Genomic DNA, 17264 nt, shown 5'->3' on the forward strand with positions numbered 1-17264 from the left:
CGTGCACCTAGAGCTCATACTCCACAGCAAGAGAGGGCACTGCACCAACAGGCTAGCACGCCACAACTAGAGGCTATCCCACACACAGTACCGAAGGCCCAGCTCAGCCAAAAATAAATATGCTGCTAAGTCACGTCAATCGTGTCCGACTCTGTGTGACCCCATAGACGGCAGCCCACCAGGCTCCCCCATGCCTGGGATTCTCCAGGCAAGAACACTGGAGTGGGTTGCCATTTCCTTCTCCAGTGCATGAAAGTGAAAAGTGAAAGTGAAGTCGCTCAGTGGTGTCCGACTCCCAGCAACCCCATGGACTGCAGCCCACCAGGCCCCTCCATCCATGGGATTTTCCAGGCAAGAGTACTGGAGTGGGTTGCCATTGCCTATTATTAGCTAAATAGTTGTTTAAGAAACATGAAATATCCAGAACAGACAAACGCAGAGACAGAAAGTAGATTCATGATTGTCCAGGGCTGGAGGTGGTGGTGTGAGGAGGAAGTTCCAAAGAGTATGGGGTTTCTTTTTGAGGTAATGAAAATGTTCTAATGTGATGATGGGTACACAACTTTGAACACAAAACCACTGAGTGGTACACCTAAAATGGATGAATTGTATGAATTATATACCTCAGTAAAGCTGTACAACAAAGATGAATTCCAGTGCTTGGTATGTGCAAAGAAACCCAAGGACACCCCTCCCATCTTGGCAATTTCAAGAAGACAAATGAAAATAAAAAGATTCATCCCTTTGGATCTCAGTTATCTATACTGACTGGTCTGTGCACATTCGAGGCTGAAAACAGGATTAAATTTTTCTAGTTCTGTCAGGCATGACTTACATCCCCTTCCAATAGAGGCATTCCTCCTTTGCATTCTGTAAAAATCGTACACAGCCTTTGGTGTGAAGAAAGGGACTTGAGTCAACAAAGGACTAAAATACTCAGCAAAGTCTTGCAACTGCAATTTTATTTTCTTTTGTGAAAATAAACAACTGGGAGTTTAAATTGCTCCAAAAAACCCCATAAAAATGAAAGGAAATACACACAGAAGAAGCATGTGAGGTGACTGGGGAGGGAGGAGGGTCTCAGAGCTTTGGCAGATTGTGCTAGCACATTCCCGGGTGACAGGAGCCAGACCTGTCTGCCACTCCGGGGCTGTGAGGGGACATCTTGACTTGTAACGGGGTGGAACACAGGCTTCTTCGCTGAGGAAGTGGCAGGCACCTTGAGTCCCTTTAAATGCAGGGGAGAACCATTTTAGAGGACCTCTTCCTCCACAGAAAGCGGGAGGCTGGGGGTGGGGTGGGGGTGGTTTAGGGCCACTGAGGGAAAGGTGCACTGGTGGAGACAAAGGAGGCCAAGGTGTCTCTCACGTGGTGACAGCCTTACATTGGGCAGAGGACGAAGATGAAGGCATGAACCCATGGGAGAAAAACGTGGGCCAAGTAATAGGGAATGTCGAGGAATGGGTTGTAGATGAAGAAGAGGCTGGAAATGGCAACAAGGGCCAACGTGTAAGCTGGATTGAGGGGAGCCAGGAAGCAGGGGGTGGGGGTTGGATGTGTGAGGACGATGGGAAGAGGAGGGAGGGCAGAGAGTCCAGGAGGTAGAGAGAGGGGTGCCTTCTGCCCAGGTCCATCCACCGCTGCACATACAGGAAGAATAACACACTACTTTTCAGTTCTCGTTTTCTTTCTTTCTTTTTTTTTTTTTTTAAGATTTTTGTTTGTTTGTTTTTTTAAAAAAGCCTTAAGATCAGCTACTGGTTACATCTACAAAACGTAAAGTGCTGCTGTTACCAGTCACTTTACAGAACAGTCCAGAGTGGTCAAATATTGACCAATAAAGTTTCCTTTTTTTTTTCCTTCTGCATCCTTACTACTCGTTGAGTCACGTGACAGCCTGCATAGGTCAAGGGGGGCAGCTTAGTGGGCAGACTTGGTGACCAAGGACAGAGGCTGGGCCTGGAGCACGGGGAGGGCCTGGTGGGTGTGGAGCGTGGCGGGGAAGGATGGGGGGGACGTCAGCAGAGCTGTGGGCACGGACCCCAAAGGGAGGGGCCGGGACAGGAGCGGGGGCTGGCTGCCCATCTGGCCAGAAGAGGTGGCAGCAGCCTTTGATGACAGGAAGGCAGCCGAGTGGAGAGCCAGTTGGGCCCGGGTCTCTGGCTTGGTGGTGAGCGAGAGGGGCTGGGCTTGCTCCGAGTGGGTGGCGGCTGGGGCGGCCGGGGAGGCCAAGGCCGCGGAGGGGGTAGCTGGGGAGTCCAGCATGCTGCCATGCGAGGAAGCAGGGCTGTCACAGGGCTTCTCGGGGGGCAGGTACTGGACACATGGCTTCTTGCTTTTGGAGGCCAGAGCACCTGTGGGGGTGGGGGTGGGGGTGAGGGTTGAGGGGGGGTGGGACACAAACAAGAAAGTCAGCCACTAGGAACGATGGGAAAGGCGGAAGTAGTACGTTTGACCCGGGAAACAAGCATGCGTAGAGGGAGGGATGTGAGGCCCTGAAATGACGCCTAAGGCTTTCAGTACACCTAGGTTGCAGTCCATGGGGTCGCGAAGAGTCGGACACGACTGAGAAACTTCACTTTCACTTTTCACTTTCATGCATTGGAGAAGGAAATGGCAACCCACTCCAGTGTTCTTGCCTGGAGAATCCCAGGGACAGGGGAGCCTGGTGGGCTGCCGTCTCTGGGATCGCACAGAGTCAGACACGACTGAAGCGACTTAGCAGCAGCAGGCCGCAGTCCATGGGGTCGCGAAGAGTCGGACACGACTGAGCGACGTCACTTTCACGCATTGGAAAAGGAAATGGCAACCCACTCCAGTGTTCTTGCCTGGAGAATCCCAGGGTCGGGGGAGCCTGGTGGGCTACCGTCTATGGGGTCGCACAGAGTCGGACACGACTGAAGCGACTTAGCAGCAGCAGCAGCAGAGCATAGAAAGGGGCCAATACGAAAATGCCAAAGACCCCGTTCAGTATCTGCCTGGAGGGAAAATAGCTGAGCTTATCAAATTATCATGCTGTGCTGTGCTCAGTAATGTCTGCCTCCTTGCACCGCTGTGGACTGTAGCCCGTCAGGCTTTTCTGTCCCTGGAATTCTCCCGGCAAGAATAATGGAGTGGGTTGCTATTTCCTTCTCTAACAAATTATCATCTTCCTGCCTAAATCTTATCATTTGGGGGATGGATCTCCGTTTAGTTTGCTTTAAAATCTTTGGTTTATGATCCTCCTAGAGATAGTACAGCGCCTGCCAAGCACCAATTCAACAGATTTTGGGTCATGCTGCTGCTGCTGCTAAGTCGCTTCAGTCGTGTCCGACTCTGTATGACCCCATAGACGGTAGCCCACCAGGCTCCCCCGTCCCTGGGATTCTCCAGGCAAGAACACTGGAGTGGGTTGCCATTTCCTTTTCCAATGCATGAAAGTGAAAAGTGGAAGTGACGTCGCTCAGTCGTGTCCGACCCTTGACCCCATGGACTGCAGCCTACCAGGCTCCTTTGCGTCATATACATAGTTAATTTATGTGTACTCCTATTGAGATGAATATATAAATTATAGAGATATTAGAAAGCTAGCAAAGGAAGTGAAAGGAAAGGTGATAACAAGCACTCAGTGTGTGTGTGTTAGCTGCTCAGTCACGTCTCACTGTTCACAACCCTATGGACTGTAGCTCACCAGGCTCTTCTGTCCATGGAATTCTCCAGGCAAGAATACTGGAGTGGGTTGCCATTCCCTTCTCCAGGGATCTTCCCTACCCAGGGATTGAACCCAGGTCTCCTGCATTGCAGGAGGATTCTTTACCACCTGAGAAGCCCTTTAGATGGAACTAAACTAGTTCTACCCTTGTCCTGGAATGAGATGAGAGATGTGACTGAAATACTGGCCAAGGTATGGGCTAGTCTGTGCTGGGTGAAATTCTGATGTAGAAAGATATTTGTGGCACAAACGGGCCTTCCTAATCCAAGCAAATGATTATTTCCGATATTCAGCCAACCAAACATTGAAGGAAAACCTGAATCTACTGGATTCACTGAAAGGTGGTATGCCAGTCTCTAAGGGGCTGGGTTCCTAAGGGAATTTCAAGTCTCATTTCAACAACATTCAAATTTTACTTTTACTGCATTGATTTTAGAATCTAACCCTCAAGTAATACTCAACTGAATTGAAGAGCACCTTTCGAGTGAGAAAGTGCTGGACCAAATCCTCCCTTCATTTACCAAGCAACATGACCGGGAAAGTCCTTTCGCTTCTCTGAGCCTCTGAACTGATCATCTCCAAAAGGGGGTAATAATAACACCCACCTGAGTATACCCAAGTGGTGCTACTGGTTAAGAACCCGCCTGCCAATGCATGTAGACATAAGAGCTGCAGGTTTGATCCCTGGGTCAGGAAGAGCCCCTGGTGGAGGGCATGACAACCCATTCCAGTATTTTTGCCTGGAGAATCCCCATGGACAGACGAGCCTGGCGGGATGCAATCCATAGGGTCGCAAAGAGTCGGATATGATGGAAGCAACTTAGCACGCACGCACAAGTGTACATGAGGCGGAGGCCTTGAAAATGGCAGCTATTAATATTAAAACACAGCATTGACACGGTGTCCATCAGAGACCCACGCACAGGGTGCTGGCAGGTGTAGCTGGCACAGTGGGAAAAAGTAAAGATGCAGATCCCTCCTGAAGACTCACCATCTGCCTCCTGGACTTGCTGCTGCTGGGACTGCGTCTGGGAAAGCTGCTTTTCTCGCTTCCTCTTCTTTTTCTTACCCTGAAAGATATGGCCAAAGGAAAAGGTAATAACCAGGGACAGAATAATGGCTTTTCTGATGGATTCAGTTATGAAGTGGGGAGACAGGATATTTTCTGTACCAGGCGCCCAGGTCACATTCTGTGCACCAGCCTCATGAGGAGGCATGGTGAGCCTTTCTGGGGGGGCCACCTCCCTCCCCTCAGCTCAGATAGGTCCTGACTTTCTTGGAAGGTCTCATTCTTTCCCTGCCCTGCAGGCTTAGTTTTCTATCTCTCTAGAACAGTGTCAGGTTCCTGATCTTTTTTGAGGCACCCCAGGTATCACTGAAAATCTCATGCAGCTGGAATTCCCTGGCGATTCAGTGGTTAGGACTATATGCTTTCACTGTTGAAGGTGTGGGCTCAGTTGGCACCAAAGGGGGGAAAAAAAACTAACTCAGCTATGAAGACTTTTAGCAGAAAAAGAGCAAGTAAGAACATACATACAGGGACTTCCTTGGCAGTCTAGGAGTTAAGAATCCACCTGCCAATGGGTTTGATTCCTGGTCTGGGAAGATCATACATGCTGTGGGGCAACTAAGCTCGTGTGCCACAACCACTGAGCCTGCATACGCTAGAGCCTGTGCTCCACAAGAGAAGCCACTGCAATGAGAAACCTTCCCACTGCAACTAGAGAGAAGCCCCCTGCACATCACAACGAAGAGAAAGTTTGTGCAGCCCCACCAAAAATTTTTAAAAAATAAAATTAAAAAACCTCTCTAGTTCCAGGGAGGTATCAGAAATGTAGGCAGTAGCTCATGGCATTGTGAGCCCCAGGTTGGGAACCCTTTGCTGCAGACACTGATCATCAGAACTAGCACACAGCTGACACCACACCCTGAATGATGGAATTAAAGGCTGAGTCCGCTTCCAATTCCAGTTGGCTTCCCCAGTGGCGCTAGTGGTTAAGAACCTGCCCTTCAGTGCAGGAGACAAGAAACACAGGTTTGATCCCTGGAGGAGGAAATGGTAACCCACTCCAGTATTCTTGCCTGGAGAATCCCATGGACGGAGGAGCCTGGCGGGCTACAGTTCACAGGGTTGCAAAGAGTCGGACACAACTGAAGTGACTTAGCAAGCATGCATGCCCCACTTGCAATGGGACAGGCACAAATTTAAGTCTGTCTTTAGGACACCAAAACCATGTCCTTGTGGCCTTCCTGAGAATTAAAGTGTCTTCCTCATTTCTAGAGAAATACAGACTTCTCCCTGGCCTTAAGGGTCCTCTATCACTGGAGTCAGCTTCCTTCTCCCCCAAATCCTCACTTGGAGGCTGCCCCTGGTGCCTGAGTGGGCACGTACGTAGTTGTCCCGGGCTGACCAGGTCGGGTAGAGCTGTGAATGAAGCTGCCGCTCCTTCCGGGCCAATTCGTAGTACTTGGCTTGTTCTTCTCGGGACAGGTTGTGCCACTGTAGAGAGAGGACCAGCGAGGACAGAGTGGTGAGCGTGGGGGACGCTGAGCTGCACAGCCTGGAACACAGGGGTGGACCTTACCTTCCTCCCCAGGATCTGGTTGATGGCTGCACTCTCCTTTAGGGTGCACTCAGCCACCACCTTGGCCCTCATCTCCTTCATATATAACATGAAGGCATTAAGAGGCTTCTTCACGTGGGGCTTCTTTTCTTCCTCTTTCTTCACTGTGACTGGTGATTTCCTGGGAAGTCACAAGGCTGTAGGTTAGCATTTGTCAGCTGTCATCTCTCAAGGAGGCTAAGGGCTGGCTGCCTCTGGGGAGCGGGGGATGAGTCACTTGGCAGCTAATGAGAGTTGCCCAGGGCTGCTTTCAGCACCTGAGCACCCAGTTCCTAGTCTCTGACTGACCTCCAGCCGTATTCTAGGAGAGGACAACTTCCTGACAAAGAAGCTGTGCCCTTGACAAAAGTGGTGGGGGGAGCTGAGATGGACTGGCCCCAGGTGAGAAAGAGGAGGGGGCAGAGCACTGTAGGTAGAAACAGAGCCGGGGCGGGTCTCCTTGGCCATGAGACTTTGACTTTCAGTGGACAAAGCGTGGGCCATGGTGCTGGACTCAGCTCTGACCCAAGTCAACATGTGACCTTGAGAAAATTCCCCTTGCAATTTTCAAGTGTATGGGGGGACAGGGAAGGAAGCTAAAAACTCTCTCAGTTTCTCTTTCAAAGCCCTGATTGTAGGGCTTCCCTTACTGTGAGAAAAGATGCATGGTGTCTCCGAGAGGATGGGAATTCCAGGGGTCAAAGGGAACAGTTCGCAAGGTGGGGAGGATGTGGCTGAGGAAGCCGTCAGCTGAAGGTCCCCAGGAGAAGAATCAATGGCACTTGCTACTCAGAGACTGGCCACCCGCCACCAGGCTGCCCATTACTCACGCGCTCACAGCCGGGCTCAGGCTGGGGGGCGCTGGTTCCTGCTTGACAATGGGGGAGACAATGGCGGGGTGGGGGATCCCTGAGGTGGGCAGACCAGGATGGGCCGGAGCCACCATGTGAGGGGAGAATCGACTGGAAACCAGGCTGCATACCAGGGGGAAACAAAAACAACAGAGGGATTCAAGCTAAATGCTTGTCACTCGCAGAGGACGTGATGGAACCCAGCCTTGATGGCAGAGGCATATGAACATCTCTGCCATGGCAGAGTTGGAGCAAGAGAAGGCTATTGGCTGACCTCGAAAGAACTCATTTTGGGAAACACCCAACAAACTTCCCTTCCCCAACAAACGCACAGGGTTCCTATACCCGATGCTGAAAGCAGGTGGGATGAAAAACAGAAGGTGCAGGAGGTCGGAGGCCAGGTACACAGGGGAAAGGAAAGAAAGGCTTATGCTGTGGGTTGTACTTTTTTTTTTCATTGGTGGTACGATTGTCAGGTAAGTCAGCCCCTGAGACGGAAATCCTCTTTTATAGTTCCCTTCTCCTGACGTCATTTCAGGAACAATCAATCTCCCAGCCTCTGGCTTCAGTCTGACATATTCAAAATGCTTCAATGCCACTAAGCCCTGCCCAGCCCATAGGGGAACGTGCAGGAGGACTGAGTGCGAGGGCTTTAAAATTCTCTTCTTAGAGAGGGAGAGGGGGCAAGAGTGAGCAGAGCCTGTTGTCTCCATCCCACAACTAATCAGAGAGGCGGGGAGGAAAGGTGAGCACCTGCCTCTTTGCTTACTACCAAGAGAAAGCTGTGTCATGTAATGGTCAGAAACTGCAGGGGAGCCAGTAGACAAGCATTCCCTGCACTTCCGCTTGCCCTCTCACAGCTGCAGCCCCAGGACTCACCTGGACATCGAGGCATTCATGGCGAGGGCAGGGTAGGGGTGCCTGAAGCCACCGGGAGGAAGGGAGTACATGGGCTGTCCTTGCCTATAAGGGCCAGGAGTAAGGAAATGCAGTCAGGAAACTGGCTGAAATGGGAACGTTCATAGGTATAGAGAAGGGGTTGGGAAGATAGGATGATGAGTAAAAGGCAGTAAGTAGGAAGTGGGAGTTGGGAAGATGCTGCCTGGGAAACTTGATCTGATGCCCTGGGGAAGTTCTGGGCTTGGTCAGAGGGCTCCACTGTGGGGCTGGGGCTGGGGCGGGGGGCATCTATATTTGGACCCCAAGGACAGGCTGGAGGTACAGGAGGCAGAGCTCAGTGTAAGGAAGGAAGGATAAGAAAGGCTGTAAGTTTCCTTACTGTGGGACGAGCCAGCTGAGGGGATGTGGGATTTGCCCAACAGCTCCGGGAGACAGTGGGTAATACGGAGACAGCTCAGATGGATGAGGGGGCCGGGGGATTCCTGCTTCCAAGGAGAAATGTGTCAGACAGTTCCTTGACCCTACACCTTAAAGTCACATCAAACAGGAGGCTACCCTTTGTTCCCAGATGCTCTGCAGCTTGCAGTGCCTTTTCTTTCACTGTTTCTGCCCTCAGTCACCAGTAACTTCCAACTGCTCATATTGGAGGTGTCCAAGACACAGGCAGGAAATCTTGGACCGAGAAACCCAAGATTATCTCCAGAGTCATCAGCTGGAAAAGCTTTTTCATTCGTGGAAAAATAAACTTCAGATTTCCGTGTAACAGGGAAGAACAATAGCTGATTCCACGTTGGATCTGTTGTTCTTTGACTTTAACCTTTGCTCTTCATGCTCTTGTTACTATGATTGTTGAAAAGATGCTGTATATAAGCTGCAAGCATACATAATGGCCTGTCTCAGGGAACCTTGCCCTTCTGTTGGAAAGTTAGACTAAAGTGACTTTGTTCAGCTCACAGGGAGACTGTTCTGACCTGGCCCACCTGTGACTGGCTGTAAGAAGAAACTAACACATCCCTGTCCTGATGCAGGCCAAGCCAGGAGATATTCTGCAAGACTTACAGCCTTTTTATTTTACTTCCTCCCCCTCTCTGTTCTATAAAAGAAACTGGCATCCAGACTCCGATAAGATGGTTCTCTAGGACATTAGTCTGCTATCTTCTTGGATACCCAGCTTTCTGAATAAAGGTGTTATTCCTTGCCTCCCAATTACAGGCCTGTCATGTGGTGACCAGACTGAGCTTGGACTCAGTGACATCTGTTCCACATTTATCCTCCTTATTATCTGTAACTTGTAATAGCTATCTAAAAAGGGACTCCAAACATGCTCTGAGCCACAGCAACTCTATGGGAATTTTATGAAAACGATGGCTCCCTCTGGGATGAACAGTGTAGGTGAGCAAGTTGAGAAAAAAGTCAACTCAGTCTCTTGCCTTGTATCTATACTTATAAGTCTGTTAGGGGAAACACAATGACTGAAACTGCCCACCCTGGCCAGGTACCATAGAAACCATTTGTGTGAGTTATTTTACGACAGGAGGTCCTGGCAAGGAACATGGAACTAGTAAGCCACCACCAACTGGAAGAGTTTGGGAAAGGTCAAAATGAGACGCCATGTATCCTCCCACCTCCCACCTGGCATCCATCTTGGCTGAGCAATGTGTGCGCCACCAGGAAGGACCCTGAGTCAGAACAACTGGCCAAAGACAACTCAGAAACTAACCCCATCACCGTAAAACCCGAGTCTGTGAGCCACATGGCAGAGCAGTCCTCCTGGGTCCCCTTATCATACTGTTCTCCAAGCGGGTGCCCCTTCCCAATAAAGACTCTTGCTTTGTCAGCACGTGTGACTCCTCAGACAATTTTCTGAGTTACCTGGGCCAGCCTGAGCGGCAGCCAACTCACCTGTCTTTGGATCGATCTCTGGGGAGAGGTGTGTGGGAGGGGAGCCGGGGGAGAAGTGGTCGTTGCTGTAGGTGATGAGGGGCGTCAACGGATGCATGTGGTGCGGGTGCTGAACAACAGGAACTTTATTAGACTGAAAGACAGAGGGAAAAAGACTAGGGCCAGTTGCCAAGGAAATGGCGTACAGACAGACTTCAGAGATACTGCAGGTTTGCTTCCAGACCGCTGCAGAAAAGTGAAACACACAATGATTTTGGTTTCCCAGTGCATATAAAAGTTCAGCTCAGTTCAGTTCAGTCGCTCAGTCGTGTCCAACTCATTGCGACCCCATGAATCGCAGCACGCCAGGCCTCCCTGTCCATCACCAACTCCCGGAGTTCACTCAAACCCATGTCCATTGAGTTGGTGATGCCATCCAGCCATCTCATCCTCTGTCTTCCCCTTCTCCTCCTGCCCCCAATCCCTCCCAGCATCAGAGTCTTTTCCAATGAGTCAGCTCTTCGCATGAGGTGGCCAAAGTATTGGAGTTTCAGCTTTAGCATCATTCCTTCCAAAGAACACCCAGGGCTGATCTCCTCCTTCAGAATGGACTGGTTGGATCTCCTTGCAGTCCAAGGGACTCTCAAGAGTCTTCTCCAACACCACAGTTCAAAAGCATCAATTCTTCGGCGCTCAGCTTTCTTCACAGTCCAACTATAAAAGTTACGCTTACACTATTCTATAATATTACATGTGGGGAAGCCCTGGTGGCTCAGCAGTAAAGAATCTACCTACAATGCAGGAGATGCGAGTTTGATCCCTGGGTGGGGAAGATCCCCTGGAGGAGGGAATGGCAACCCACTCTGGTATTCTTGCCTGGGAAATCCCATGGACAGAGGAGCCTGGTGGGCTACAGTCCATTAGGTCACAGAGCTGGACACACTGAGCACATGCAGTGTTAGGTGTCAATGGCATTATGTCTAAGAAAATGAACATTTGTTGCTGTTGTTCAGTCCCTCAGTTGTGTCTGACTCTTTGCAACCCCACGGACTGCAGCACGCCAGGCTTCCCCGTCCTTCAGCATCTCCCAGAGTTTGCTGAAACTCATGTCCACTGAGTCGGTGATGCCATCCAACTATTTCATTCTGTGTCGTTATATATAATATATATATATATATAAAAATATACAATTGCCTTTTTATACTGAGAACCCCATGAATAGTATGAAAAGGCAACAACAACAACAAAAAAACAACCCATGCATACTCTAATCAAAAACACTTTATTGTTAAAAGGTGCTAATCATCAACTGAGCCATTAGTGAGTTGTAATCGTTTTGCTACAGTGACATCAAAGATGACTGATCACAAGCCACCATAACAAATATAATAATAAGGAAAAAGTTGGAAATATTGCAAGAATTACCAAATGTGACAGAGAAACAAAGTGAGCAAAGGCTGTTGGAAAAATGATGCTGATAGACTTGCTGGATAAACCTTTAATTCATTAAAAAAATGCAATATCTGTGAAGCACAGGAAAGTAAAGTACAATAAAACGAGGTATGCCTGTAAAATCTGTGGTTATTTACTGAGTTGAATATGTGCCAGGTATTTTCCATGCAGCATCGCATTCAGCCCTTGTAGAGAACTTAAGAGAAAGTAGCAGTCTGCTTGCCCCTTGGAAGAAAAGCTATGACAAACCTGGAAAGTGTATTAAAAAACAGAGACATCACTTTGCTGACAAAGGTCCGTCTAGTCAAAGGTATGGTTTTTCCAGTAGTCATGTATGGAGGTGAGAGTTGGAAGAGGGCTAAGCACTGAAGAATTGATGCTTTCGAACTGTGGTGATTGAGAAGACTCTTGAGAGTCCCTTGGACTGCAAAGAGATCAAACCAGTCAGTCCTAAATTAAATGAGTCCTGAATATTCATTGGAAGGACTGAAGCTCCAATACTTTCGCCACCTGATATAAAGACCCCGATGCTGGGAAAGACTCAGGGCAGGAGGAGAAGGGTTATGACAGAGGATGAGATGGTTGGAAGGCATCACGGACTCAATGTACATGGATTAGAGCAAACTCAGGGAGACAGTGAAGGACAGGAAAACCTGGCGTGTTGCAGTCCATGGGGTCACAAAGAGTTGGATAAGCCCTCATGACTGAACAACAAATACAGAAGAAAAAGAATCAAGAGAATTAGAGGAGGGATTACACCCAGCCTTCTACACACCCTCTTCAAAACAGCCCACCATCACTCACTTCATGTATGCTGTGTGCTAAATGGCAGACTGCAGAATTATGACCCATGCTCTGTGTACTCTCAGTGAATTCTGAAACGCTCAACACATGCTTGCCAAATTAACTTCTTAGAAATAGTAGCCCATGGGCTCAAGTCTGAGACTGGGAACACAGCCGTGGGAAAACTGTCACCACCAGGCCTCCAATAACCACTTGTCTTGTTCAAGGTTTACATTTACAGACACTACCAAGGGCATTAGAACTGTTCTCCCTGGAGCGTATCAAACACCCTGCTTACCTAATTATCACATTTTATTTTAAACATCAGCAAATGTAAGGAGCACATTTTATATAACTGTTAAGATAGCAAAACCAGGGACATCCCTGGTGGTCCAGTGGCTAAGACTCCACGTTCCAATGCAGGAGGCCTGGGTTTGATCCCTGGTCAGGAAACTAGATCCTACATACCACAACTAAAAGATCCTGCGTGCCACAAGTGAGACACGGTGCAGCTAAGTAAATAAAATAAATAAACGCTAAATTAAAAAAAAAAAAGTAAAAACTCAGGCATGTCATCAACACATCATGATTTCAGAAATGTTAAAAAGGGGGGAAACCTGTGTGCCCTGGAATCAGTAAACTGAATTTTTAATTGTTTTAACCTAATCTCACTTAACAGTAAGGATTTTTATTACAAAAATGGCTAGCGTCCTTATTATAACCTACTAAAGGAGCTATGATTATCTTGGTTTGAGGAATGAGGAAACAGAGCACGGAAAGATGAAGTGATGTAGCCTGAGTCACAGAGCTAGTAAGTCACAAAACTGGATTCATATCAGCCCTTTACATGCTAACAAACCAGGGTGTCTTCTCTTGCATCACCTGCCAACCCAACAGCCCAATCAAAACATCTGTCAGAGAAAGGACATATACTTATCTTTTTGGGTAATAAGGTAAATGAGTTACAAGTGGAAGACAGATGTGTTTAAAAAAGAGATCTGTAAAAAGGATGATAATTTGATGGCATCTCAGGAGAAGGAAATGGCAACCCACTCCAGTGTTCTTGCCTGAAGAATCCCAGGGATGGGGAAGCCTGGTGGGCTGCCGTCTATGGGGTCGCATAGAGTAGGACACGACTGAAGTGATTTAGCAGCAGCAGCAGGGGCCAGAATTCCAAACTTCTATCTTTCCAGTTGAATGTTTCATTTCATAGATTCCACGAGCCTTTTTTGCCTTTTAGTCGGTACCCCTTTGGTGCTCATCATGCAAGCTACGATATGTACATCTCCTAAGTATTCATGCACTGACAGTAGTCTTGCTCTGTTTTCAGTAGGCTAAGCAGAGATGAGAGGCAGAGTCCTGGAGCAAGGCCCGGAACCCAGAGGCCCAGCTCCTAGACCTGCAGAACTGAGACCGAGATTTCAGACGTTCGCAACCATAACCACTAGGTGGCGCCAGTACACGGCTGGGCTACTGGTACTTCCTCTTAGACATGGGCTCCTTTGGCGTTGCATGTAGTTGTAGGTATATTCTAAAATTATTTTCTTCTTACTGTTTTCACCTGTTCCCTTACTGGCTTTTGAAGAGGTCTCCACGAACAAGAACACGTAGCACAAATAAGAGTATTATAAGATTATTTTAAGGTTAGATTTCTATTAACAGGATTTCGTGTGGTCACGTATGGATGTGAGAGTTGGACTGTTCACTTCGGCTGAGCGCCGAAGAATTGATGCTTTTGAACTGTGGTGTTGGAGAAGACTCTTGAGAGTCCCTTGGACTGCAAGGAGATCCAACCAGTCCATTCTGAAGGAGATCAGCCCTGGGATTTCTTTGGAAGGAATGATGCCAAAGCTGAAACTCCAGTACTTTGGCCACCTCATGCGAAGAGTTGACTCATTGGAAAAGACTCGGATGCTGGGAGGGATTGGGGGCAGGAGGAGAAGGGGATGACAGAGGATGAGATGGCTGGATGGCATCACTGACTCGATGGACGTGAGTCTGAGTGAACTCCGGGAGTTGGTGATGGACAGGGAGGCCTGGCCTGCTGCGATTCATGGGGTCGCAAAGAGTCGGACACGACTGAGCGACTGAACTGAACTGAACTGATGCAATCAATGACGCATTCAGGTTTCACGGAAGCAGCTTTGTCTGAAGGGCGATTTTAATTTTATTTACTTATTATTAACTTTTTAAAAAGGTGTTGTGTTTTTTTTTCCTTCCCAAGGCATAATTTAGCTTTGGGAGGTTCTTTTTTTAAAAAATGTTTATTTATTTGGCTGTTTTAGGTCTTAGCTGTGGCATGCATGATCTTCAGTTGCGACATTCGAACTCTTACTAGAGGCACATGGGAACTAGTTCCCCGACCAGGTATTGAACCGGGGCCCTCTGCATTGGCAGCACAGGGTCTTAGCCACTGGACCACCAGGGAAGTCAATAAAGGGCGATTTTTATATTATAAAAACCAATAGATTTATTACTAATAGTGATAGTAAATGATAAAAGAAATACACAGAACGAATGTGTAACTTAAAAATTAGTTTTTTAAAAACATGTAAATTCTATGATAAAAAAATTAAAAAGACTAGAGGTATTCCCTGGTGGTCCAGTGGTTAGGACTCGGCACTTCACTGCCATGGCCTGGGTTCAATGCCTGGTTGGGGAACTATGATCCTGCAAGCTGCACACCACGGCCAAAAAGAGAAAAGAAAAACAGAAGCATACCAAAATGTAAACAGTAAGTATATTTGAATGGTGGGAGTACAAATGATTTTGTTTTTCGTGTGTTTTCCAACTTTATTATCTATTAAAAATATACACATGATGAATGCAAATTTCCTAAGGAAAAAAATACAAGCTATATTATAAAACATTTAGAAACCACAATCACACACACAATAAACCCCAACAAACCCCCTGTGCCCACAGTCACACTAGCATAACCCAGTACCTATTATCATTTTGACATATCTTTTGTGCATCTGTTATTTACATCATTTATAGCCATCTTTTTGAAATTAAAATTTTCAGCTTTATTTAGATATAACTGACAAACAAGACTGTAATATATTTGATGTGTATTATATGAGAACTGAGTATAGATATCCAGAGTCATCCTAAAATGCTTAACGCTGTTATGAAAGTCGGACTGGCCATGCGCTGTCTTCATCAGAAACTGGCAAACAGCACTGAATGGGTGTCAGAGTTAAGCACAAAGCAGGGAAACATGAGTTATATTGGAAAATGCAGTCTCCTCACTTAAAACACTCTGTGAGTTATTACTGGTTCCCATTAGGTGGCATCATTGTCCAGAAAATGGACGGGAAGGTGGTGAGTTCACAGAAAGACAAAGGAAGGTAGACTTTTCCTTATCAGGCTGGGAATATGCAGCCTCTGGAGATGATTAGCAAAACTTGTTCTCTTGGGTTCCCCTAGTGGTTCAGTGGTAGAGTCCATCTGCCAATGCAGGAGACATGGGTTCGATCCCTGGCCCAGGAAGATTCCACATGTCCCTAGCACCACAAATCAACTGAGCCTGCTTTCTGCAGCCCGTGCTCTGCAACAAAAGAAGCCACTGCACAAGAAGCCTCCGCCTGCGCAACTGGAGAAAGGCCGCGTCGCGGTGCAAACCCAGTACAGCCAGAAATAAACAAACACACAAAATTACTTTTTAAAAGATCATTACTTGAGGGCTGACTCAGGGAAAGCTCTCCTTGGAGGCTATCATCCCAAGAAAAGTTTCCCACTGATTTCTCTCCTTTGTTGTCCTCCAGGCACATGATATTCGCAGCATGAAGCCAGGTCAAGTGTAGGGATGTGGAGAACCAGCGGACAATTCCTGCTGTACAATACAGAGCACACACACAAGCCAGGACACGGGTGTTCCCTGGGCAAGGAAACTAGCCAAGTCTAGCTTGCTCCAAAGCAGAGCATCTCAGACCTACCTTGTGCTCGAATCCTTCTGTCCCATCACACAGACCCAACCCTTTTCATAACTCAGGTGTTCCTCGTCTATTCCCTGTTTCTAGGGTTGTTGTTGTTCAGTCACTCAGTCGTGTCTTTGCAACCTCATGGACTGTAGCCCACCAGGCTCCTCTGTTCATGGGATTTCCCGAGCAAGAACATTGGAGTGGGTTGCCATTTACTTCTCCAGGGCAGCTTCTCAATCCAGGCATCGACCCTGTGTCTCTTGCACTGGCAGGCTGATTCTTTACTGCTGAGCCACCAGGGAAGCCCCTTTCTAGGGTTGATCCAAGCCAAAGTTCTGGAAACTCCTGATCCCCAGGAGGCATGTATCCTCCCTTCTACTGTTCATGACTTTCTTCCAAGCTCTAAGTAAAGCCAATGCTCCACCACAGACGAACCAGCCACCTCTTCAAAAGCTGCTTTTCTCAGTAACTGCTTTGCGTTTAGGTGTGTTCAGTTGCTCAGTCGTGTCTGACTTTTTCCAACCCCAGGGACTGTAGCCCACCAGGCTCCTTTGTCCATGTCATTTTCCAGGGAAGAATACTGGAGTGGGTTGCCATTTTCTCCTCCAGGGGATCTTCCCGATCCAGGAATCGAACCCACATCTCCTGAATCTCCCACATTGCAAGCAGATTCTTTACCACTGAATCACTGGGGAAGCCAGTGGTTTGAGGCCTTTACAAAGCCTCCTGCGTCCTAGGCTTCGTTCACTATCCCCTTTTCTTCCTGATCTGAATTTCAGAGATCAGAAAGATAAGGCTTTTCAGGTCAGGCAAAGGGGAGCCTTAATTGTGGTATCCATGTGGTATCCATGCTCCGCAAAGCAGACATAGACCAGTCAACAGGCTGCCCAGCAAAGATCCTCAGAGTTGCACTGGGTCACTAACTGTAACTGATTTTATATATTTAAAAAATATGCTCTACCCACAATCAATTGTCTGTTAACTGCTTGAGGAAATCTCTTAAAATTGTTCTCAAGAGACTATGTTTAAATGCAAGATTTCAGGGGAAAAGGAAGTTGGTGTGTTCCTAAAGTATCAGTACAGGATTTTCCTAGTGGTCCAGTAGTTAGGACTCCTGGCTTCCACTGCAGGGGGCATGGGTTAGATCCCTGGTCAGGGAACTAGGATCCCACAAGCC

At 47.9% G+C, this 17264-nt stretch overlaps 1 protein-coding gene across 3 annotated transcripts in view; it reads right to left on the bottom strand.

Annotated features, from left to right (window-relative positions):
- Positions 1 to 944: 944 nt before the first annotated feature.
- TCF7L1 (transcription factor 7 like 1) overlaps positions 945 to 17264 on the bottom strand; it is a 206237-nt gene continuing 189917 nt past the window's right edge. For all 3 annotated transcript variants that reach the window (XM_055540369.1, XM_055540368.1, XM_055540367.1), the window contains 8 exons: positions 9948 to 10080; positions 8425 to 8527; positions 8025 to 8108; positions 7125 to 7268; positions 6277 to 6436; positions 6084 to 6191; positions 4683 to 4761; positions 945 to 2354 (listed from right to left, as the gene is read on the bottom strand). In XM_055540369.1, coding sequence (XP_055396344.1) covers positions 1921 to 2354; positions 4683 to 4761; positions 6084 to 6191; positions 6277 to 6436; positions 7125 to 7268; positions 8025 to 8108; positions 8425 to 8527; positions 9948 to 10080 — 1245 coding nt within the window. In that variant the 3' untranslated portion in view covers positions 945 to 1920. The remainder of the gene's footprint in view (positions 2355 to 4682; positions 4762 to 6083; positions 6192 to 6276; positions 6437 to 7124; positions 7269 to 8024; positions 8109 to 8424; positions 8528 to 9947; positions 10081 to 17264) is intronic.

Source organism: Bubalus kerabau, chromosome 11 (genome assembly GCF_029407905.1).
Source record: "Bubalus kerabau isolate K-KA32 ecotype Philippines breed swamp buffalo chromosome 11, PCC_UOA_SB_1v2, whole genome shotgun sequence".
NCBI classification, from domain to species: Eukaryota; Metazoa; Chordata; class Mammalia; order Artiodactyla; family Bovidae; genus Bubalus; species Bubalus kerabau.